This window comes from Ovis canadensis, chromosome 13, assembly GCF_042477335.2.
Source record: "Ovis canadensis isolate MfBH-ARS-UI-01 breed Bighorn chromosome 13, ARS-UI_OviCan_v2, whole genome shotgun sequence".
Lineage (NCBI taxonomy): Eukaryota > Metazoa > Chordata > Mammalia > Artiodactyla > Bovidae > Ovis > Ovis canadensis.
This window is the reverse complement of record NC_091257.1, coordinates 46,094,716-46,120,818: the sequence shown is the minus strand read 5'-3', so window position 1 is coordinate 46,120,818 and position 26,103 is coordinate 46,094,716. Positions and strand designations below refer to the sequence as shown.

Here is a 26,103-nt window from a genome sequence, read left to right as displayed (position 1 = left end):
TTAAATTTTGGCAATTGATTAAAAATGCTTCATAGCATTTTTTTGGACCAAACAAACATATTTGCTATTGGCCCACAGGTGTCTAAAGTGCATTTTTGTGTCTCCTGTATCCCCTCAACCATAGACCCCCCCCCTCCCCCGCCTGCTATTTATAGTGAGGAAAAATCGAATGGCAGAGCATCTTTGCTTTCCTGCTGGGCAGTAGGTGAAGACTCAGGTCAATCATATAAATGTGTTTAGATGGTAAGCCATAACTTTCTACCTTTTTCCTATCAACAGTCTCCTCTAAGCACATTGCCCAGAGGAAGTACCATCTTTCCTCCTTTTTTTTTTAAAATTCTTTCCTTAGAAAAAAAATGAAAATCAATAGACCCAACTCAGTCTCATTGAAAGATAAAATATATACTTGTGAAATAAAGCTTCAAAATTTTCTGATGCAGATAATTAGAAATTAAGTCAACAGATTTGGGCTGAAATATATAGCAAACTAGCATAATGAAGATAAAAATGCAAGAGGAATTACAGATAAACTTCTGAATGATAAAATAATGCATAGTTACCAGAAGTCAGAACTCCTCTAAGAATGCCAGGTATTTATACTGTGCCACTACATTCGGGAACTTGTTTTCTGAACTAGCTAGTAATGTGTGAGTTTCAGGTTGTAGTCAATGTCAAAAAAGAATCATTTTGCTAGTTGAGTGAAAGGGTCAATTTCCTCATGTCTTACATTCTATTTTTATGTATTTTTTAAGTTTGAAATCATTAATTCTATGCCTTAGGGGAGAAAAAGCAATGTATTTTCCCAGTCAAAGCATCCAAGTCTGTTATAATCCCCTTTGCTCCATTCAGGCTTTAACTGAAACAGCTGTTGTGATCAACATTTAAAATTGAGAGAAGCCAAAGGGAAAAGGGCCATGGGGTGACCTGGTCCTCACTGGTGTTTCTGGAGTGCACACTTGCTGACACTAGCTTTTTTTTCATCTTCTGCACGTGGACAGAAGTGTGTTCTTTGAATGGCAGAACAAACAATGAGCAGCCAAGAAATGAAAAGGGAAAAGAAAAACGCTCTGCAGGTGAAGGCACACTTCTGGGCAAATGACCTTAGAACAGTGGCATTGGATCTGGAGATGAAGAATCAGACGTTTTGATTTTTGGATACTTGACCTTCAGCAGTCAGAATAGCTTAGTTTAGTGTCTGATGCACACATCAGCACTGGTCTTCAATTATTTCCCAATCTCACCTCCTCTTGTTTTGAGTTTTAGTTCCAGGAAGAACTGTCAACCAGTGTTTGAAAAGGCAGTGGAATTGGCAAAGAAGTCATTATTAAAAAGTGTAAAGAAAAAGGCAGGCAGCCCCACTACAAACCACAATGATGTAACCCCCGGAGTGTACCTGTATCTGATAATCTCATTGTCTCCTAGGAATTGGGGTGTCTTGAGAATAACGTATGAGGTGCTTCTCCTAGGTTGCACTGGTGGTGGAGCCGACTCTTTTTAAAAGTTTTTTCATTGGAGTACAGTTGATTTACAATGCTGTATTCGTTTCAGGTATACAGTAAAGTGAATCAGTTATCCTTATATGTATATTCACTCTTTTTAAGATTCTTTCCCCATATAGGTAATTACAGAGTATTGAGTAGAATTCCCTTTGCTATGTATTAATAGTAGATGTTTATTGGTTATCTGTTTTATATATAGTAGTGTATATACGTTAATCCCAATCTCCCAGTTTATTCCTCTCCCCTCCCGTATGGTAACCATAAATTTGTTTTCTACATCTGTTTCTCTTTTTCTGTTTTGTAAATAAGTTGTGGAGGTGACTCATAAGACAGCATGTTGTCACACTGACATTTCCTTTCCTTGGTCGTAGGAGACAACAGCATGGCCCAGGAGCTAGCCGTCCTCTGTGGCAGGGAGGTCCCCGGACCCATCCGGTCAACTGGAGAGTTCATGGTGATCCACTTCACCTCGGACATCAGTGTAACTGGGGCAGGCTTTAATGCGTCCTTTCACAAGAGTAATATATTCTCTTAATTTGTTCTAATTCATTTCATCTCACCTCACCTATCTCTTGCTGTCTCTAACATACTCTGCTCGTTTTTCAATGCCAAGACACAGATTGTAAGTCAGAGTGCACAAGTCTCTGCCTAGCCTCTGGGGAGGAGGGGTCATCCTGATGTCATGTACTACTGCTGCTGCTAAGTCGCTTCGGTCGTATCCGACTCTTTGCAACCCCATAGACAGCAGCCCACCAGGCTCCGCTGTCCCCAGGATTCTCCAGGCAAGAACACTGGAGTGGGTTGCCATTTCCTTCTCCAAAGCATGAAAGTGAAAAGTGAAAGTGAGTTTCACTCAGTTGGACACTGAGTCATGTCCAACTCTCAGTGACCCCATGGACTGCAGCCCATCCATGGGATTTTCCAGGCAAGAGTACTGGAGTGGGGTGCCATTGCCTTCTCTGTCATGTACTAAGTCCTGATCAAAAAAACAAACAACAAAAAAACTGGTCACACTGTACAGAAGGACCTCCGCCTTCAGTTTTCTGGGTGGGGCATCTTCTCTCCATAGTAAGTCTAAGAGGAAGATGTCTCAAACAATATTTCAGCCCAGGTGGTGGCTGGAGCCAGAAGACAGTGCATATGCATAACAGCAGGGGAGCAATAAGCCAGAGTTGTCCTCAGCCTAAGAAATAACCAGTCAAAGTAATAGAGGAGAAATCGTTGTAAATCCCTTGGTTGAAATGATTCATTTAAAGGTTGTCAGGAAGAGTTTGCTGCTCTTAAAATATGAATTTGGTGAGTTCAAGAAGATGTACAGGATATGGGAGGCTGTCATGTCGAGTATGATCAAGAATTTGAACACTTGACAAAATGTGAAGTCTAACCATCATTTTCAACCCAAACTGGACTAAAGTTAAAGAAGTAGCCTACAGAATGTGCAGTATCTGAAGATCCCCATATTTGTAACTGAAAAACATAATTTTAAAGTAGATTATCAATCTAGACATTAAACATGAACATTTCCCCCACTATTATGTATGGTTATTAGAGAGTAGGGAGCAATTGAAAATAAATGATTGCCCTTACAGTCAAGGCGGGCTGGCTGTGGAATGGTTTAAGACAATGGGCTTTGGAATTAGATGGACCTAAGGTAAATTTCCACTGCTGCATTTTAACTGGTGGTGTGAGTCCTCTGCACTCACTCACTGATGCTCCAGTGGGTCCCTGATAGCTGGCAAATGACTGACTTCACTTAGGATGTCACGCTCCCATTTCTGTCAGATCTCTGCTCAGATATAACTACAGTTACGTGGCCTTCCATTTTCCCACTCCCAATTCATCTTTGTAAACTTATCACCACCTCGCGTATTACATATGTGTTTGCTGTAAGTCTGACTTGTCTATAAAGGAAGCTTCGTGAAAGTTAAGGGATTTGTCTCTACTGCTGACTTCTACATCCCTATCTTACTAACAAAAGCACATTGAGGACCCAGGAGCATGTGCTCCATCTGTACTTGTTGTGCTCATTGTTTCCAACATTTTGGTCCCAGGTGAGTTTCAAAGCACATTTCTATTGCCTGCACTTTGAAAATTCTCAAGACAAACAGAAAAAGCACCAAAATCCAGTTGCGAGTGTTGTCTAAATGCAATCTTTGTTTCTTCTTGGCAAGGTTGTGGTGGATACTTGCATGCAGACCGGGGGATTATCACGTCACCCAGGTACCCTGAGACCTATGCACCCAATCTCAACTGCTCTTGGCATGTCCAGGTCCAGAGTGGCCTGACCATTGCTGTCCACTTTGAACAGCCCTTCCAGATTCCAAACAGAGACTCCTCTTGCAACCAGGGGGATTACTTGGTGGTAGGTCTTTTTTGCTGCTTTTTCTAATTACTTTTTCTACACACTTCATAACAAAATGATGATATTTTTTTCTTTTGGATAAAACCCGTATACCTTGTCTTCATCAGTATGAAGGTAATTGTGCAATTATAATTTGTCTTTCCAGCTCAAAAATGGACCTGATCTTTCTTCTCCACCCTTGGGTCCCCATGGAGGAAATGGTCGTTTTTGTGGCAGTCACCCTTCGTCCACTCTGTTCACTTCAGATAATCAAATGTTTGTTCAGTTTATTTCTGATAATAGTAATGAAGGGCAAGGATTTAAGATCACATATGAGGCAAAGAGTTTGGGTAAGTATTTTCACTGAGAATTTTGTCTATACTTCCCTGCAGTTGCTTGGTCTTCCTTGTTTAGATAGATTTGAGGAAAAAATATGTAGGTTTTTTTTCTGAACTAAGAATAATGATGTTATTAAGAATAACTACCTATTATCAAGCACTTACTTTGTGTTGGATACATTGCTACCTCATCATGACTACATCTTTTCGTTGTTCCCATTCTCTAAATAAGATGAGGCTTAGATTATGTAAGAAAATGAATGAAATTCTACATGAGTATAAGTTGATCTGATCTTAGTGATCCCTGAAATTCCCTATACTTTTCCATTATAAAATGTCTAATTATAAGTTATATTTGGTTACAGAAACCTTGTAAGAATGATAATTACATTGTTTTGTAATCATTTGTATGCTTCTTTTTAGATGAATGTATAATCCTTTGATTCTGTTATTACCCATCTAATTATATAGTACAGTAATGATCTGACTTAATTATACTTGATTGTAATTATATTTAATTCTGCTATAATGATTTGATTTTTGTGACATTTACTTTAGCTAACATTTAATTTAATAAATAAGTAAACAAGCTTCAAAAAAAAGGAGGGAGCAGTGTCAGTAGAGAGTGAGTCTTTGGTCCCTTAAAATGAGATAATTCTAATTTCAGTTTAATCCTATGACCTCAGTCTCAGATTCCTGGATATATTTCAAAATATATATTCGTCTAAATGAAGCCATATGTTTTATGGCACATTCTCTAAAATATGAGAATTTAAAGCATCAGCATAATTTCCTCCTCTAAGGAAATGGGGAGAGGAGAGGAAATAAATATCCACCAGCTGACATAGAAAATCATCTCATCCCTCCAGCAAGTTCCATGACCACCAGGAACATCCTTTCCTCTCTTCCCAGCACACATAATTCTGGTGCTTGGAGGGAGCCTTTAACAACACAGCTTTGTAACATCAGCAGCACCACCTTCTAGGCAGTGAGTTTCTTTTCCCTCACTGTCTCCACGCTCAGCTTTGCTGCTGAGTTGTGAATGGTCAGGATTTCACATGGTCCTGAGACTTTACAGAGTCCTAGTGCCTCGTGTTTAGTAAGTAGACCCTGAACTCTGCTTTTCCATCTTTACCCAGATAGACTCAGTCTTGAATTATATTTTCAAAGTCAATATTTAGTGGCAATTCATATACATTAAGGGTCTATTTGCAAACACTATAATTCTATCGTTGTTTTGTGGGTCCTCTATTCATGAAAGAATGGTTATCACCACTTCCCCATCTTTCTGCCTTAATATTAGACTTAAAAGTCTTTTAAGTCTTTTAAGATTTCAAAACCGGTTGCAATGTGATCACTCTTGTTGATATCAATTTTCTGATTCAAGCATCTCCCCCAACGATAGTCAGCTCTACTTCCCCCTGTCTTTCCACCACACCTACTTCTTTGCCACTCTTGTTTCTCAGCTTTTAACACATGTTCTTCAGTGAACAACTTTTGGAATCGAATTAGCCTCATTCTACACCATCATCCTCGAAGAACATCCTTCTATATGTTCAATGAGATTTCTGTGTCCCTGTGCTTGATGCTTTCTTTGTCACTGGATTAATTGATATTTTAATTTATTAACTGAATGTTTACAAAGGGTTTCACACTGTGCAAACCACCAAACCACTGCATAATTGATTGGCTTTAAGAAGGAGTGAAAGTTCTGCTGAGAATATATGGTTTAGCAAATTAAAAAATGACACACGTGGTAGCTCTCTTGATGGCAAATTCCTAATGTATTTGCTTAAAAAGAAAAGGAGGATAATTTTAGATGAAAGGAAATTGAGATTGGAAATACAGATAAAGAGACTTTTAAAAATGAAGGTGGCCATTGCCTGCATCCTCTTTCTCCAGACTGTAGACTGATTTCCCTGTATTTCCTGACAGCCTGTGGGGGCAATATTTACATCCATAATGCTGATTCTACTGGATACGTAACCTCCCCCAACCACCCTGACCATTATCCCCAGCACGCTGACTGCATTTGGCTTATAGCTGCTCCTCCCGGGAAACTCATACGACTGCAGTTTGAAGGCCAGTTCGGTATCGAAGTAACACCCAAGTAGGTGGCCTCTGTTTAATTTTCCTGCTATCCAGAGTTGGTATTTATTTTCAGCTGTCACATTTAAGAACAGTTTCCTACTGCTTTTTTGTCTTTTCTAAAAGTTTTTATGGAAATGTAGTTCATTTACAATATTGTGTTAGTTTCAGATTTATAGCAAAGTGATTCAGTTATATATATATATTATTTACATTCTCTTTCATGATAGGTTATTATGTGATATTGAAAATAGTTCCTTATGCTATACAGTAGGTCCTGGTCCATCTGCTTTTCTCAGCAGCATTTACTGCTAAGGAAATCTAGGGATGGGGAAGAGAAATGTTAACACCTCAAGCTGAAAACCTTGCTTGCCAGTCACCCTCCCATCAGCTGAGCAGATGATGTAAACAGATACCATCCCTCCTGACCCTGTGCACATCCTCCAAGAGACTCGGAGGACGGCTGTCTGAGATTTATGTCATCTTTTCTTCCTCCCACAGGAAAAATAGTCTCTGGTAGACAAGTATTTATTTGCCCAGCCTCACACTCAGTGTCATAAATGATAAAATGCCTCTTTAACAAATGGAAATTTGTGACACCAGGGGTCACCAGGGTTAGAAACAGGATTGGAAATAAGGACAGTCCAATTTCCCAATCTCTGTTTAATAAGAATCATTAAAGATTACAAACCAGAGAGTTTATGTCTTGCTATGTTGAACACAAAGAGATTGAAAAAAGGTCTGTATTTTTCTCTTAGTTTAACAAAAGCATGCATACACTTGTATATATGTGTGCAAAGCTTAGGTATGAGAGCTTTTGTTTACCAGTTCTGGACTCTTGACATAATGCCACTGTCCCCTCACTGAGCATTAATTGGCTGGTTGACTTTCACAAGAAAGATTGGGTAAATACCTGTCCTCTGTTATGGACACAGAATTCTGGCTGAGATTCTCCATAAGCTCCGTTTGCAGAGCTGTCAACAGAGTTCATCTTTGTCTCATGAAATGTGTTGTAACATCATGTGAAACAAAATACTTGGGTTCTGAAACTCCTAGGGGTTGATTTTGGAGCTTCTCTGCTGGCTCAGTGGTAAAGAATCTGCCTGCCAGTGCAGGAGAGGCAGGTTCAATCCCTGGGTTGGCAAGATCCCCTGGAGAAGGAAATGGCAACCCACTCTAGTATTTTTGCCTGGGAAACCCCATGGACAGAGAAGCCTGGCCAGGGTACAGTCCATGGAGTCACAGAGTTGAACATGACTGAGTGACTAAACAAATACATGTACAACAAGGGGTTGATCTGAGAATGACTTTTACATTTCTAAGACTAACAGAATGTGGAAGGTGAGTAAATATCCTTCAGTGTGGTAAATATAAAACCTGTCTTTTTGAGCTCCTAACTGGAGTGTGTTATGTCTCAGAAAAATATTATACAGCATTTTGAAGTGACACACCACTTCTATAGACTCTGTTGTGGTGTCTATGCTATGATGTGTACCTGGTGCTACAGAAATAATGATTTCATTATGCCCTTGGAGAAAGTGAAGTCTTTATTATCAAAATATGTCAAGGCCATTGACTTTACAAATTAAACAGAATCTTCTTTGCACTTTAGCTGTACGTCCAATTACCTTGAGTTGCGAGATGGAGCTGATTCAAACGCACCGATACTTTCCAAGTTTTGTGGGACATCTCTGCCCATCAGTCAGTTGTCCTCAGGAGAGGTGATGTATTTGAGATTCCGGTCTGACAACAGCCCCACTCATGTGGGATTCAAAGCCAAGTATTCTATAGGTAATGACATTTCTCTATTCAATAAGAAAGTAGTGACAGAATGATTGCATTAAAACTTCTTAAAAAATCCTGCCATTTTTAAAGAAGTCTATCTGCCTAATTTTAACAGTTATTTTAATGATATAAGTAAGGAATGTGAATGTTTAAAACCACAAAGTCATTTATCAATTTTAATTTTTACTTTAATTTCCATCTTAAAACACTTTGTATACTTGAATATTTTTATTTTTCTCTTAATTTTTATATATTCAGTTAAATTCTAGTTTCTTCCTCTTGTCATAAAATATGTGTAATGTCACTTTAGATAGTAAAACTGTTTAGCAATCAGATGGCTAGTTTTTAGAACCATGACTTTGACCTCCTCAACATTAATGGATAATCCGAGATGTTTTTCCCCTAAATCTCTAGCACCAAGTCATTCACTCAGTGTTTCCATTTCTTTCCTTTAAAATATAAATAATAAACATGCATTCTGAAGATGCACTACAAGATGGTCACAGTTACATAGAATTTAGTATCTAATAGGTCTGAACACAAATTTAGTATCTAATAGGTTTCCATTTCTTTCCTTTAAAATATAAATAATAAACATGCATTCTGAAGATGCACTACAAGATGGTCACAGTTACATAGAATTTAGTATCTAATAGGTCTGAACACAAACCAAACATATTTGATACACTCAAAACTCCAAAAGCCTAGTCGTAACAATATTTAATCTATACCATATGTCTTTTATAGCCTGAGGAAAATTGTATATAATTCAGTCTGTCACATCCAGCTGATAAGAAATAATAGGATAGCAATTTTCAAGGCCCTGAGGTACCCATCACTGCAGTAGCAAATTTATTTGATAAACTAGAAATCACAGGCATAACTAATCAACCGCAGCATCATTTCTAGTTGAGCTTAAACTCAGTCTACAGAATCACCAACCCAGGCTGCTGCTGCTGCTGCTGCTAAGTCGCTTCAGTCATGTCCGACTCTGTGAGACCCCATAGATGGCAGCCCACCAGGCTCCTCTGTCCTTGGGATTCTCCAGGGAAGAACACTGGAGTGGGTTGCCATTTCCTTCTCCAATGCATGTAAGTGAAAAGTGAAAGTGAAGTCACTCAGTCGTGTCTAACTCTTAGCGACTCCATGGACTGCAGCCCATCAGGCTCCTCTGTCCATGGGATTTTCCAGGCAAGACTACTGGAGTGGGGGTGCCATTGCCTTCTCCAGACTGCTAGGCAGCTCTTATCAATCTATCAGTTAGTTCTGGAAAGAAACCTGATTGCAATTAGCAGCTCTTATACAGTGTCCTGAGAGAATTCATGAGACATCACAGGATATGCCATTCAGCAGTCTTTCCATCTTCCCTTTCCCATTATTAGATTGGACTTGTGGTATCATTTCTCTGTACATCGATAGCAGATTTCATATAAGGGAAGCACATACTAAACATTTCCACCATTTTTTAAAACTTCAGTTTATATTCACTTGGCACCGAAAAGCTTTTCAAGGTGCTGGCTGAATTTTAAAGAAACCGTAATAGCATATTGCTCTTTTTTTGCAGCCCCGTGTGGGGGAGCAGTGACAGGGCAAAGCGGTGTCATCGAGAGCAACGGATACCCAACACAGCCATACACAGATGACTTATTCTGTGAGTGGCATCTCCGGGGACCCTTGGGACACTATCTCACCATCCACTTTGAAGACTTTAACCTTCAGAATTCATCTGGCTGTGAAAGAGACTTTGTGGAAATCTGGGAAAACCATACATCTGGTCAGTGAAATATGTCTACTGTCTTTTGGGAGGTGTCTGTTTTCACCTGTTACTCATTCAGCCTCTGAAATACCCTCATTTCCAAGAAAGGCAGGAGTTTGTTTCTTACAGAAACAAAGAAGTGCAGATCAGTTAGCTATGGACTGTTCAGCGTTTCTCTCCCTCATTTCTTACCCAAGAAACAGTGGTGTCCAAAGCCCAGGGGTCATTGTAGAGCTTATCCTGGGACCACACTGAGAGAGCACTGTGGGAAGGCACTCTCTTCCAGGGGAGCCTCCAGGGCCACAGCTAGATATTTGAGGGGCATCCTGTAAGGGAAGGAGAGGAAAGGAGAATATACTGGGACCTCCCTGGCGGTCCAGTGTTTAAGAATTCACCTTGCAATGCAGAGGACACGAGTTTGATCCCTGGTCAGGAATTTAAGATCCCACATGCCATGGAGCAGCTAAACCTGTATGCCACAACTACTGTGCCTACACATTATGGAGTGGAACTAGAGAAGCCTGTGTGCCATAATGAAGATCCAGCACAGCCAAAAAAATTTTTTTAATTTTTAAAAAGGGTGGTACACCGTGGAAATAGTATGAGATGGATGCTTCCCACTCTGTCTCCTTGGACCATTTCACAACCAGCTGAGCCAACCTTCCTCATTGTGCTGATGCTCTTGGTCCTACCTGGTTGCTGTTTTTGTCACTCATCTTCATATATTTGAATGTATCAATTTGTATTCATGTTTGACCTACTTCTCTTGCCAGAGCTCACCATTTCTTCCTGGGCAGGGTCTTATCTATTATTATTTTCTTCGGGAATGCCAAGTATCTCAAGTAGAGGTTAAGTGGAATCAGCCCCCTGGACTCACACATGCTTCATTCTTGTTTCACTCTCACAGGTACGTTATTGGGCAGATACTGTGGAAGCAGCATTCCCAACAGCATAGACACTTCCAGCAATGTTGCTTTGGTCAGGTTTGTCACGGACGGCTCTCTCTCTGCCTCAGGATTCAGAATACGGTTTGACTCCAGCTTGGAAGGTAAGTTTGTTGATTCATTAAAAAAATGCACACCCACACACGTATATATATCATGGTCAGTTCAGTTCAGTCGCTCAGTCGTGTCCGACTCTTTGCAACCCCATGAATCGCAGCACGCCAGGTCTCCCTCTCCATCACCATCTCCCAGAGTTCACTCAGACTCATGTCCATCGAGTCGGTGATGCCATCCAGCCATCTCATCCTCTGTCGTCCCCTTTTCCTCCTGCCCCCAGTCCCTCCCAGCATCACAGTCTTTTCCAATGAGTCAACTCTTCACATGAGGTGGCCAAAATACTGGAGTTTCAGCTTTTGCATCATTCCTTCCAAAAAACACCCAGGGCTGATCGCCTTTAGAATGGACTGGTTGGATCTTCTTGCTGTCCAAAGGACTCTCAAGAGTCTTCTCCAACACCACAGTTCAAAAGCATCAATTCTTCAGTGCTCAGCTTTCTTCACAGTCCAACTCTCACATCCATACATGACCACTGGAAAAAGCATAGGCTTGACTAGACAGACCTTTGTTGGCAAAGTAACGTCTCTGCTTTTCAATATGCTCTAGGTTGGTCATTACTTTTCTTCCAAGGAGTAAGTGTCTTTTAATTTCATGGCTGCAGTCACCATCTGCAGTGATTTTGGAGCCCCCAAAAATAAAGTCTGCCACTGTTTCCACTGTTTCCCCATCTATTTCCCATGAAATGATGGGACCAGATGCCATGATCTTCATTTACTAACATGTATTATAGTAATACATATTATTGGATTGGCAAAAAAAATTCATTTATTTTTCCCATAACAGCTTACAGAAAAACACAAATGAACTTTTTGGCCAACCCATTATTTATATATTTATATATATGTATCGATACATATATACATGTATGTAAATATATGTATCGATACATATATACATATATATAAATCTATGTATCAATATATATTTAGTGATGCATATATATTGATACATATATATAAATAATGGTTTGGCCAAAAAGTTCATTTGTGTTTTTCTGTAAGCTGTTATGGGAAAAATAAATGAATTTTTTTTTTGCCAATCCAATAATATGTATTACTATAATACATATTAATATATTTCTGAGCAGCTATACTGAATAGACACTCTGCTTAGGCATTGGTGTTAAAAAAGCTGGACAAGACACCGTGGCCCCTGTCTCCTTGGACCTCAGTAGTCTAGCAGGAGGTAGACAGTAATCAGATGGTCATACCAATAAATGAAGTGTCACAAATGCAATCCGTGCTACAAAGCAAAGGACCTAATGCTGAGAGGGTGCGAGGAGGTGAGAGCCTTCACCATGTCTCATCTGAAGAAGGCCAGTCCCTTATTGCTCCAGTCATTTAGGATTTGTGTTCCAAACTCCCAGACAAGCTCAGGTGAAATAAAGACCTTGTCATGAAAAAACTGGATGATCATTTGAGCCTTTGCTTTCAGACTCTGACGGTTACTACACTTACTGATCTCTCATAGTTCTTCGGTCATGATGACAAACGGCTGCCAGTGCACTATCAATATGATCCATGGAAAGAAAGTGAAAGTGTTAGTCGCTCAGTCGTGTCCAACTCTTTGTGACCCCATGGACTGTAGCCCGCTAGGCTCCTCTGTCCATGGAATTCTCCAGGCAAGAATACTGGAGTGGATTGCCATTTCCTTCTCCAGGGGATCTTCCTGACCCAGGGATAGAACCCAGGTCTCCCGCACTGCAGGCGGATTCTTTACCAGCTGAGCTACCAGGAAAGACCTATGATCCATGAAAGCAGAGATTAAGTATTAAGTATCAGAAAGAGTCCTTGCATACTTACAATGATAAATAAGAGCAATAATTTTGTCCAATGGGGCAATAAAAAAAAATGCTTTACTTTTGAGAACATTCCTTATAGGATCAATTTGGAAGTTTTCTTGTTTATGTTTTGTTTTCCCTTCAGGGTGTGGTGGGGATCTCCAGGGCCCCTCTGGAACATTCACTTCTCCCAACTACCAGAACCCTAACCCTCATGGCTGGATGTGTGAGTGGAGAATCACCGTGCAGGAAGGGAGGAGGGTCACCCTCACCTTTGACAGCCTGAGGCTGGAAGCCCATCCATTCTGCAGCAGTGAGCATGTGACAGTAAGTGTCCTCTGCAGCCAAGGGTATTACAGTCCATTGTTTAAGGAGCTTACTGACCCATAAATCACAGTCAGAAAACTAGGTTAGGAATATTCCCCTGCGTCAACTATATCTCACACAAATTCTGAGTGTTTTAGATAAAACAAAGTCACAGTAAATGTTGGCCAAAATATTTGTAAAAGCTGTTTTAGGAGACAGTTATCTCAGCCTATGTCAGGGTCATGGGCAGGATACATTTTAAAGCAAATGATCATTATATATGGAAAATCATTTCCGTTACATATGGAAAACAGAAAAGTTAAGCCTTCGGGTAGCAAATAACTAACTGGGACTAGAGTGACAGAACAAGCCACCGCCAAAAGTTTTAAGCAGATGGGTGAAAGTGAAAGTGAAGTTGCTCAGTCGTGTCTGACTCTTCGTGACCCCATGGACTGCAGCCTACCAGGCTCCTCTGTCTATGGGATTTTCCGGGCAAGACTACTGGAGTGGGGTACCATCGCCTTCTCCAAAGCAAATGGGTGATCCTGCCTAATTATTGTTTGCTGGCAGATGTCTGGAGGTTGCCAAGCCCAGCTTTGAGATTAAGAAAGCAAATGAAATCCCTGAGTGTGAACTGTGAAGTGACACATAGATGCATATATACTACATTGACTATGGATGAATATTAGTCTATTTCTCCACCCAGCTTCCCGTTTCTCCAGTCCTTCTTATCTCACTAAATAACTGTTCGAGACTTGTGGTTGCTCAGGTCCAAAGCCTTGATGTCTGTTTTGAAGTCCTTTCTCTCTCACCTTATACTGCATCCATAAACAAGTCTTGTTCACTGTATGTTTATAAGAAATCCAGAAACTAACCACTTCTCCTTACATCCACAACCATCACCATCACTACTCATTCAGATTTATTTCAATAACTTCCAACTGGTCTCTCTACATCTGCCCTTGTCTCTCTGCATCTCAACACAGCAGCCCATGTGATGAGTTTAAACCTAAATCAGGCCATGTTGCTTTCCTTGAAAATCGTCTAATGGCCTTTTATCTCACTTGGAGGGAAATCTGAAATCTTCACAATGCCCCAACTGACCGTGCATTATCTGCTGCCCCTTCCTTCTCTTATCCATGTTCTTATTTCAAATTCCCCTCCTCTCCAGCCACCCTGGCCTCCTTTCTGTTCTTTCATTTGGGCTACCATGTCCGTTTAACCACTTCCCATGTACTATTGCCTCTGCATGGAATGCTCCTTCTCGCTCGTTCATGCCCTTAGTCCATTCAACGTCTGCTCAGATGACTAGATCTGAGAAGCCTTCCCTAAGTACCTTCATTAAATAGACCTCGCCGCACTCTGGCCTGGCCCTTTTCTTGCATTACTGGTTTCACAGTACTTCACAACAGCTCATAGTCCATGTATTTATTTGTTTGTATATTGTCTGCTGCCCAGACTAGAACGTAAGTGCCGCTCACAGGGACGTGCCCTTAGCTTCGTTCCCTGATAAATCCCCAGTACCTCACTCATAACAAACACAGCGATTGTTCAATCAATCAATAGTTAAAGGACTGTCACTTTCCTTTTTAAAAATGAGCCACCTTTGTTTTCGTTTCATTGTTTCCTGCTGAATAGTGAATTTCAAAAATATGAAACATCGCTGTATGTTACTGTTTGTATTGCCCTAAAATAATCATATTCAAACTTCAGATTTTGCTTCTTAGATCTAATATCTGAAGGACCAAAATGTTGTCTTCTGTCAAATATTGAGAATTATGGAGCCCAGCGTGTTTTCTCTTATTTGAAAGCCAGGAAATTTTAGACCAAGCTTGCTTATTTTTGAAGGAACATTTTTCTTCTTGTTGAAGGAATAATACAGAAACAAGAATGAAGTAGAAAAAAATTTAACCACTCCCACTATACCATATTTTGAAGCATTTTCTTATGTATTTAGGTGACAGAAATTCATTTCTATACAAATTTTCATCAATTTTTTCTCAACATAAATGCAATGAATGCTATTGAATCATTTTTGTAGGGCTGAGAAAATAAAAAACATAAAAATACTTGGAATCCCACACAATCATTACTAGAATTTTGAGGTTTATGCTAAAAGTCTTTTTTCCTTTGAGATCATATTGAAACATAATCATTAGAAATCTTACCAACAGAGTACTCACATGCCCTACAGGAAAGATAATAAGAAAAGTCATAGTTTCAAAGCTCAAATAATAAAATTTACAGCATCAAGCACAAATTCTGAATCATGTCCTGCTTGTCATTTCCCCATCTCTGAATAATAAATGCCAAAGGCACCCTTTTCTACTCATTCAGCTACATCTTTTGATATTTATGTCATTATTTCAAAATAATGTTCCTATGCTGCTACTTCTTTTTTTTTTTTTTTTGTCTTAGACATTATCCACATCCAACTGTGGAAGATGAGGATTAACTGTCTTCAAAAACCACCCCAGGATCACCACAAATGTACATGGGGGTACTCGCAATTGAGTTACTGCCCCAACTACCTCCCCAAATACTCCTGTCACCGATTTTGCCTAAATTGTTACTCGGGGTTTACATTAATATGACTCTGAAAACGTCACTCCCATTTAAATGAAGTATTGTGCACTGGTACCATTTGCTTTTGATTTTCCAAATAATAATTGTGTCCTGTTTTATACTTTCATGGTTTTGTGTGTGTGTGTGTGTTGTTTTCTATGCTCAGTTCAGTTCAGTTGCTCAGTTGTGTCTGACTCTTTGTGACCCCATGGACTGCAGCATGCCAGGCCTCCCTGTCCATCACCAACTCCCAGAGCTTACTCAAACTCATGTCCATCACGTCGGTGATGCCATCCAACCACCTCATCTTCTGTCGTCCCCTTCTCCTCCCGCCTTCAATCTTTCCCAGCATTAGGATTTTTTCCAGTGAGTTGGTTCTTTGCATCAAGTGGCCAAAGTATTGGAGTTTCAGCTTCAGCATCAGTTCTTCCAATGAATATTCAGGACTGATTTCCTTTATTATGGACTGTTTGGCTCTCCTTGCAGTCCAAGGGACTCTCAAACGTCTTCTCCAACACCACAGTTCAAAAGCATCAATTCTTCAGTGCTCAGCTTTCTTTATAGTCCAACTCTCACATCCATACATGGCTACTGAAAAAAACCAGAGCTTTGACTAGACGGACCTTTGTAGGCAAAGTAATGTCTCTGCTTTTTAATATGCTGTCTAAGTTGGTCATTGGAGAAGGCAATGGCACCCCACTCTAGTGCCCTTGCCTGGAAAATCCCATGGATGGAGGAGCCTGGTAGGCTGCAGTCCATGGGGTTGCGAAGAGTCGGACACGACTGAGCGACTTCACTTTCACTTTTCACTTTCATGCATTGGAGAAGGAAATGGCAACCCACTCCAGTGTTCTTGCCTGGAGAATCCCAGGGACGGGGGAGCCTAGTGGGCTGCCATCTGTGGGGTCATGCAGAGTCGGACACAACTGAAGTGACTTAGCAGCAACAGCTAGGTTGGTCACAACTTTCCTTCCAAGGAGTAAGTGTCTTTTAATTTCATGGCTGCGGTCACCATTTGCAGTGATTTTGGAGCCAAAGAAAATAAAGTCTGCCACTGTTTCCACTGTTTCCTCATCTATTTGCCATGAAGTGATGGGACCGGATGCCATTATCTTAGTTTTCTGAATGTTGAGTGTTAAGCCAACTATTTCACTCTCCTCTTTCACTTTCATCAAGAGGCTGTTTAGTTTCTCTTCACTTTCTGCCCTAAGGGTGGTGTCATCTGCATATCTGAAGTTATCGATATTTCTTCCGCCAATCTTGATTCCAGCTTGTGCTTCATCCAGCCCGGCATTTCGCATGATGTACCCTGGATATAAGTTAAATAAGCAGGGTGGCAATATACAACCTTGACGTACTCCTTTCTAGATTTGGAACCAGTCTGTTGTTCCATGTCCAGTTCTAACTGTTGCTTCTTGACCTGCATACAGATTTCTCAGGAGGCAGGTCAGGTGGTCTAGTATTCCCATATCTTGAAGAATTTTCTGCAGTTTGTTGTGATCCACATAGTCAAAGGCTTTTTAGTCACTAATTCTTCCACACATTCCATACTCCAGGTGTATATTCCCACCTTATATGATAAAACACTGTTATCTGTTCCATTCATTTTCCTTAGAAATATCATCCTTGAGCCTTTGCCTATCAGCTGCAAGTCTGATTCCTACTGCCATGCTCAGATTTCCCTTCATCTTCATATTTGTAAGTTTCTTCATCCATCTCATGGACAGGATACCTGGCTTTATGATAATGTGTTTCCTGTTCTTGGTTAATTTCCTCTTTGAGGTAAGGCATAGCCTCTTGTGGTTCTCTAAGGACATAGGCATGGGTGACAACGTTTTTGAGTACATGTATATCTGCAATTATCTTTATTCTATCCTTGTTCTTTTGACTGTATTATGTATGTCAAATATATTAATCATAATTTTGAAACTCTTTATTGCCTTTTTTGGGAGTCAGTCTTCTTCAAGTCCCTCTTTCCTTTTATATTGGTCTCTGACTTTTACGTTGATTGTTGGCCTAAATGTCTACTGACCCTTGACTCTTCGTTCCTATTTAAGTATTAAGTACTAAAAGGTGATGGGAAGATCTCTCTGTGTGATTGGAGCCATCAACTTCTGGGCTTCATGGCTGGGGGCTGTGGGGGGTGCTGGAGGGGTGGGAAGGGGGTTTCTGACCGTTAAATCAGGGGAAACCACAAATGTCATATTACAGGTCTTCCCCACCCCTCACCCCTGAGGTTAAAGCATCAAATAATCACTTTCAGAATAAATTTCTGAATCTTTAATACAATGTCCACATTCCTTTCTTTGAAATACATTTTTATGAGTTCCATGCTTGTAATTGTTTCCTCTTCATTCTGCTCCAAACAACAGGATGTGGCTTGTCTTCTATTTATCCTTTATTTGCTTGAGAACTTGACTGAAAGAAAGGAAGCACCAAAGGAAGGAAGGAGTAGGAACTCTTCCTGAGATCTACAGATTGCTCAAGGGTGGCTTTGAGCAAGCCACTTCCAGACCGATACCTCATGCAGTGACCTAAGCATACCATTCCTCCAGACTGGCTGCCTGTCTCACGCTGTGCCTGGATGGAGAAGTGGGAAAGCCACACCATCCTATGTGCAGAACAGTGAGCCGAATGCCCCTGCTTTTAGCGCATTTTATGTCCTGAATGTCACATACCTACTTCTTACCCCACTGTTTTCCAAGAGTTTCAGTTTCTCAGTTCAAAGAGGAGTACAGGAGGAATGTGGAAACAGCCGTCTTGTTCCTCCTAAAAGCGGGGGTTTGCATGATAAATGATGCCTCACAGTTCTTAGTCACTGTGATTTTACACTCAGGGCAGATGCTGGGGAAGAGACAAAGGCCATTGATCATAGTTTTGCACATACTATCCTTGTAGTTGCAAATAATACCTTTTGATTCTGGCAATGTGTTGCCCATTCCTATTTTTAGAATTATTGAAATACTTCTCTCCTGTTTCCTATGCATTGTTTCATGGTTTGGAATCGGAGGCATAATTTGTATCCCAATTTTATTATTACTGGCTCTTTAAACTGAGGCAAGTGGCATTATCTTTCTGAATTCTGGTGTGTTAACCTGGAAAACAGGGGTAATATAGTATGTCTGAGAGGTTAGTTTGCTAGTTTGATGAGGTAATCCAAGGGGTTATTAGTAGAGTCTGGCATGTTGTTTGTGCTCAATACATGATAAGAAATTTTGAGTCCATTCTTACAAGCTGGAAGACACTTTAAACCAGAAGCCCCCAAAGAGCTACATTTGATGATCAATCACAGTAGACAGAAAAGCATACAGCTTTTGTATGGAATACAGTATCCACCTGCATAGCTCTTAATGTCATATCCAGCCTCATTATTCCTAATTGTAAGCCATTCCGATCCTTTTTAAAAGCAGAAGTGTCACTCACTCTTTCATTTACTGTTTAGTTACTTCTAGATCTTTCTTGAGCTATCCTAGATATCTACTTGGTTTTGGACAGAAGTGGAAGAATATTTTGCCAATTATCATTACCATGTGCATAACTGGAGTTATATTTTGGAGTCCACAATACTCAAATCCATTTTTGAAAGTTCAAACTTGCAAGAAAGTTGAAGCTTTGAATGCATAAGTAATTAGGAAAGAACTATTATATTGAGATTGATTTTTTAAAATCACTTTTCAAGGCATTTAAAAATATTCGAGTTCTTCTATACTTCAGCTCATCAGAGACTAACGTTTAAACCCTCTTTGCTGATGTCAAAGGTCCTGATACATTGCTAAGAAAAACTGCTCCCCAGTGAACTCTGTGAACTAGGACGTAAGCATGTTAGCATAGCCGCTTTACATTTTGAGCACAGTTTCCAGTTGCAAAGAGCACAGCAGTTTTTTGTTTGTCACTATGTGGCAGGAGGGCATGACTGCAATGCTTCCATTTTTATGCAATGACCCTGAGGGCACAAAATGCGCTGCGGGTGATGCGGTGGCTTGTGACCGTAGGTCAAGTGCCCACATTGTGAAATAATTCATTTTAGCTCAGAGTTTCCTTAGAAGGAAGCATATCTATGCTGGGAACATAAACTCCTAGGAAATACTCAGTAAGATGGGCTCTGTCTAAAGGTTAAACTGTTTTTCTCAACAGGTATTTAATGGCATTAGAAGTAACTCACCCCAGCTGGAGAAGCTGTGCAGGAGCATGAATGGCAGCAATGAGATCGAATCTTCAGGAAATACGATGAAGGTCGTTTATTTCACAGACGGGTCCAGGCCATACGGCGGTTTCACTGCCTCCTACACATCCAGTGAAGATGCAGGTAATAGCAGCAGCTATGAATACGCCTGTGTCACAGTCTACATGGCAAGTGCCCGGCAGCTGCTGCCAAGCAGAGGAGTCACCTGTGTTCCCCTCAGAGGAACAGGGTTACACCTAGCATCTTCCATGAAAGACAAACATAACCAGCTAGAAAACCCAATCAAAAAGCCCAAAAACAAAAGACTAAAACTTCTAATTTTGGAAAGAAAACTGCTATTGCGAATTAGAAAAGTTAGTCCCATGTGGTGTCACCATTATAGACAACTGCCAGGCCCACAGCCCTTGGTCAGATCTCTGTCCTGGAAAAGGACAGAGATCCCTTGGAAGGTAGCTTACTCCCAGAGGGTAACTAATGCAGCTGAAGACAGATTGTATTGTTTCTTAGTCATCCATCTATCCAGATACAGACTTCCAGCATACATGAATGTGGGGTTCACATATGATATTTAAAATTAAGCAAGATAATGACCTTTCTACTATAAATATCCTCCTACTTTCTGGATTGGTGTTATTATCTAAGAACTTTAAACTTTAGAAAGAGTGGAATTGAGTTTTTTTTTAAAAAAAACCCTTTATTTCATTGATACAAAGAATATTCATTCCATTTTAAAAGGAGCAAATTCATTGCAATGCCAGTGTTAAATATTATCTGTTTTATTCAATTAAATTCTCAGGTCAAGTGGAGGATTCCTAATCAGAAGCCACCACGGCCACCATTATATTTGGATTTTACTTTAAATGAAATATTAGTGAACAGTGGGCTCATATTAGAAGATACTGACTTAGCCAAACCTCACTCACCTAATCTACACCTTCAGGGAAATAAAGGAAATGCTTATTTCTGTGCATCTTTCTTTCTAAACCCACAGAACAACTTCTGTAGTTGGTGTGATGAGCCAGCCCTTTGCCCACAACCCTGACTTCATCTGGAAAAACAAATCAAAAGCAATAAAAAGACTGCTGTGGTTATTACAGTTATTTTTTCCTGTCACATGTGTATCTTCTCCTATGGCACGAGTCTGACAACTAGTCTTTGTTACCTTCTGTTTCCTCAGTGTGCGGTGGGTCCCTTACAAGTTTCCCCGAAGGAAACTTTACTTCTCCTGGCTATGATGGAGTCAGTAATTATTCAAGAAACCTAAACTGTGAATGGATGCTCAGCAACCCCAAACAGGGCAATTCCTCCATTTACATTCATTTTGAGGACTTTTATCTAGAAACTCACCAAGACTGTCAATCAGATGTCCTTGAGTTCCGAGTAGGTGAGTCCAATCAAGGAACACATTCTCCCATTCATATCTACAACTTTCTCCTTTTGCCTGGAGACCAGTGACCTCCCAATGAAGGGAGTCAAGGACTGTAATGGATATATGTAAGGTCCAGAAGAACACTGTTCAGACAAAACCATCATTCTGCATGTGTCCAGCTGAGGACAATATCTCCCATAAACGGAATGAGATGGATCAGTGTTGACAGCTAGACCCTAGGTTTTTAAGTTTTTTACCAATTGTGTCTCTGTTTAAATATATGCTAAAAAATAATTATGAAAACATGAATTGGAACAAAATGGTGCCTAGGATAAAGAGGTTCCTTTGTATTTGAGAAAGAAGGATTTGTGAAATGTCTGCTACTAAATCAGAATTTAAATGTGCATCAGTGAATAGCTTGAAATGTTTTATTATTATTATTATTTATTCTGATTGAATCTGTTGAATATATTTTTCAAAAGTTATATAAATGACACTTGGTGTGTTGTTCTGCTCAGGTAATGCTGATGGGCTTCTGATATGGAGACTTTGTGGATCTTCAAAACCTAGAATGCCATTGGTTATACCTTATCCAGAGGTATGGATACACTTTGTCACCAATGAGCGTGTAGAACATGTTGGATTCCATGCACAGTATTCCTTTACAGGTAAGACTGATGATAAGCTCTCCAGCTCTAGTGATAAAACAATACATAGATTTTTAAATTATATTTTCTAGAAAGATCTCACATGTATTTTGTTAGATTTATTTCTAGGTTTATTTGTTGGTTTTGTTGGTACTGTCAATCAGACATTTTTATTTACGCTTTCTACCCAGTTCTTTTTTTTTCAGACAACTCAAAATAATATTTTAATTGGTATAACAATTAAACAGAAAACTAGCAAGGATATATAAGGCCTCTGAACAACCAACTTAACCTGGCATCTACAGAACAATTCCAGCAACAACAGTGGAATACATATTCTTTCCAAGGGCATGCGTAATGTTCTCCAGTGCAGACAATATAGCCAGTTCTTATAGGCAAACAGCTGACTGGGGAAAGGAGTGAGATTTCTTATCCACTCAGTCAACCAGGTTGCCAATTGGTTCTTCTCCGTCAGATTGAAAGAAAAGTGTCAGACATCTGGAAGCATTTTTATTTCTGTGGAACATCATACCATACTATGCTTTCAAAATGTATTTTTGTAAATTAGAAAATTTTTTCTAACTTTTTCAACTTTTACACTTTGATAGCTGACTACAGTACATGTGTTTATTGTCAAAGGACAAAATGTTTAGTTATGGTACTGGTCATATTCTTCAAGCTTACATGTGTTTTCATGGGCCAAGTTTTTTCAAGAAAGCCAGTGTTCTTTACATTGTCCCGAGTGCATTTATTGTCAGGTGCATTTATTGCATTTATTCTATGCTCATCCAAGTTTTTGCCATTTTTGGTTCATACATCTTCCTTCTCCTTTGTGTCAAACTTGAGCCCACCTTCATTATGTGATTCTGTTTATTTCTAATCTTCCATCTTTTTCCTTTTTCCTTTCAGTTTTACTTTGCTTTCATCTAATTTCATCTATTTATCCATTTATTACCCTTTTTGAAAAATCATAAAGTACAATGGCTATAAATAGTATTTACTTTGACTTTACAGAATTTTGTGGGTTTTGTCCTATCTTATTGAGAAGTTTACAAATCTAATTTCAGACTGTGGTGGAATACAGATAGGTGACAGTGGAGTGATCTCAAGCCCCAACTATCCAGCTGCGTACGACAGCTTGACCCACTGTTCTTGGCTGTTGGAAGCCCCACAAGACCACACCATCAATGTGAGTACTGACGAGTGGGTGAAATATCAATACTTCTGAAACTGTACGACGAAAGTACTGTGTCCTGGTTGGAGACAGAGTTTTGTTTTGTTTTTAATAAGCAAGTGATTAGAATAGGCTTTAATCCTACCATCAAATCATTTTCTCCCTAAAATTCTCTGATCGGAGTACATACATTGACATCTAGACATTTACAATTAATGAAGGATGAATTATATTCCATTCTTTTTCAAACACAGGAGAAGCTCTCTGTAGAAGACCATTCTCCATCTGGAATAGAGACGCTTTCATGTTCTTAATATAAGTTGCCATCCCAGCTAAGGGGACTGAATATGATCCTAATGACTCCCATTCTGGGAGAAATATTCACTCTCAAAATTTCCAAGAGAAACTTCAATGAGAAAAAGTAGAGAAGGGCAAGGAGAATGAAATAAGATATGTAAATACAAAATTATATAAATTAAAATGAAAGGATGAAGAAGGACTTCAGTCTAACTCTACATAGACAGGCTCATTTACAACTCAGAGTGTTTTCTCATTTCTTCTCTTTTCTCCTGCAGCTGACATTCAGTGATTTTGACATTGAAGCCCATGAGAACTGTGCCTGGGACTCGGTCACTGTGAGGAACGGTGGTTCTCCTGGATCACCCATCATAGGACACTACTGTGGAATTTTAAATCCAGGGACTATCCAGTCAGGTTCCAACCAGCTGGTGGTGATTTTTAATACAGACCATTCGATACAACATGGTGGATTTTATGCTACATGGAGCTCAGAGACTTTAGGTAAAAGAAATACTGTCTGCACTTACTGTCTTTTATTATCAATGTAGTTTTAAAATTTACTAACTAATCCAACAAGTCTATATTTTGTACCTACTCTGTCAGACTCAATTCTAAATTTTTACACTACACATGTCATCTCATGTAACAACCCTCTAAGGAAGACTCACTATTGATCCACATTTTCTCCACTTGCATGGGTGGGAGCAGGATAAATGGGTTGATAATCTGCCCAAGTGGTGTAGCTGATAATCAGAAGACTTGAGATTTGAGTAAAGACAGCAGAGCCCAGAAACTCTGATTTAAATACTTCTACCATGTTGCCTCCGTAGGCAAAAGGCCATGGCACAGCTTGGGAATCACAAGTAGTAGAAAATATGTGCTGGGATCACAAGTAGTTTAAAGTATTTTGAGCTTGGAGGCAGGATGCAGAGTAGTGAGTTGAGGGCAGGAAAAGCAGTCATCCACATCCTGAAGATCTCCTGGAAAAGGAAATGGCAACCCTCTCCACTATTCTTGCTTGGAGAATCCCGTGGACAGAGGAGCCTGGCGGGCTACAGTCTATGGGGTCACAAGAGTTGGACGCAACTTAGAGACTAAACCACCACCACCACATCCTGAAGCGCCTTGGCTTCTGAATTACCCCTCTGGCAGTGGGGAGCTAGCTGAAGCGTTTTCAGCAGCAAAGTGACAAGACAACATTTGTGATTTAGAATGAATGCTCTGTACAGGGCAAGACATAACAGATCTGATTTCAAAGGATTAATTGTTGAACCTGCAAACTATGAACTTCATGGAAATCCCCAGAAAATGTAAGACTTGCATTGGATACTTTTGTTAGGATCCCATCATAGCCGTACAATATCACAGAAGACAGTTATTTCTAGAAGAGTCAGGGGGTGATTAGGAAGCTCTTTGTGGAAAAAAGCAAAAGATACAAATAAAACTCTAACTTCGTTTTGTTTTAAATTCATATATTTTTCTTTTGTTGTCTCTTAAGAACATATTTTAATATTACAAAATAATTCTAGATTTTTTTCTTTTAATCCCTGTAATGTAATTTTCATCCATTGACATTTCAGTGTGAATGAACCAGATTGCTTAATGAAAAGTTTTCCCCTCCTCAAAATCATTTTCTCCTGTTTAAGTTAGATTAAAATTACATGTTATGTATGTATGTTAGAGTAAAATTGCAAATGAGTATAGACTTGCACTTCATGTGTTAGTGGCAGTAAAAAACAAAGCTTGAGATTGTTGGGCCACAAATATTAATACACCAGAGCCTCAAGCGGAGTAAAAATTATTGCTCTTATTTGATGACAGAGTGGAAGTCTGTTCTCTTTTTGGCATGGATTAATGGGATCAGGTGAGTTCAGTACAGGGGTAACCAAACAGTAACAACTGAAGGTTCCTGTGACTTCGCTGACCTTACATTTGCTGAGAGTCCTTGCTGTGGACCTGCCCCGAGGGTCAGAGACTCATATGTAAGGAGAGATGCACTGAAATCTCATTTAGAAACATGTCTTCTCCAAAAGACTTAGGTTTACCAAAATTGTTACATTCTTCACGAGGTGATGACTATTTTCATGACAATTTTTCAGGCTGTGGTGGAGTACTTCATTCGAACAATGGTACAATCAGATCCCCTCACTGGCCTCAGAATTTTCCCGAGAACAGCAGATGTTCCTGGACAGTCATTACACACCAAAGTAAACACTTGGAGATCAGCTTTGACAACAACTTCCTCATCCCCAGTGGGGATGGACAGTGTCAGAACAGCTTTGTGAAGGTCAGTGTGCTTGTGTATTTAATTGGAGCCAAGCTGGTTTCAGGAACGTAAATGTTTAGACTAGAAATGACTCATTGCTCTCAAAGTAGGAGAAGGACAATTGCACTGCTTGGATTTCTTGAATGAAAAAATGAGAAACCTCAACCACTGGGAGTTTAAAAAAATGCTTTGTTGCATCTTCTATGTTCTTTCTCTGAGGGCCTGTACACGTTTTAGTGGAAAGAACGCTGGCCTGGACTCCACCTCCTTTGCATTTACCACCTCCATGTTCCTCTCTGAGCCAATTAAACATTTTGGCTTTAAATCACTCAACTGTAAAATAAAGAGAATAATTCCTACTTCAGTAGGAATGTTCTTAGCATTAGCGGTGATATGATACAATAACATAAATAGTACTTAATACTTGAAATATATAAATTACTCAATGAGTAGAAGTGGCAGCTCTGGGGAGCCTCAGAGTTGAGCTGCTCGGTATCTTGAAGGTGATGGTACAGTAAGTCCCCTATGTATGGATGAGTTCCATCTGAAGAGTGTGTTTATAGGTCCAATTTGTTCATTCAGTACAGTTCAGTTCAGTCACTCAGTCATGTCTGACTTCTCACAACCCCATGGACTACAGCACGC

At 39.8% G+C, this 26,103-nt stretch overlaps 1 protein-coding gene across 1 annotated transcript in view; it reads left to right on the top strand.

Annotated features, from left to right (window-relative positions):
- The window catches only part of CUBN (cubilin), a 273,943-nt gene that overhangs the window by 185,261 nt on the left and 62,579 nt on the right, over nucleotides 1–26,103 (top strand). Inside the window, exons 41-54 of the mRNA XM_069547580.1 lie at nucleotides 1,871–2,017; nucleotides 3,671–3,861; nucleotides 4,007–4,190; nucleotides 6,114–6,288; nucleotides 7,879–8,057; nucleotides 9,616–9,825; nucleotides 10,715–10,855; nucleotides 12,794–12,975; nucleotides 19,654–19,825; nucleotides 20,880–21,086; nucleotides 21,590–21,739; nucleotides 22,786–22,907; nucleotides 23,468–23,693; nucleotides 25,292–25,479. Coding sequence (XP_069403681.1) covers nucleotides 1,871–2,017; nucleotides 3,671–3,861; nucleotides 4,007–4,190; nucleotides 6,114–6,288; nucleotides 7,879–8,057; nucleotides 9,616–9,825; nucleotides 10,715–10,855; nucleotides 12,794–12,975; nucleotides 19,654–19,825; nucleotides 20,880–21,086; nucleotides 21,590–21,739; nucleotides 22,786–22,907; nucleotides 23,468–23,693; nucleotides 25,292–25,479 — 2,474 coding nt within the window. The remainder of the gene's footprint in view (nucleotides 1–1,870; nucleotides 2,018–3,670; nucleotides 3,862–4,006; nucleotides 4,191–6,113; nucleotides 6,289–7,878; nucleotides 8,058–9,615; nucleotides 9,826–10,714; nucleotides 10,856–12,793; nucleotides 12,976–19,653; nucleotides 19,826–20,879; nucleotides 21,087–21,589; nucleotides 21,740–22,785; nucleotides 22,908–23,467; nucleotides 23,694–25,291; nucleotides 25,480–26,103) is intronic.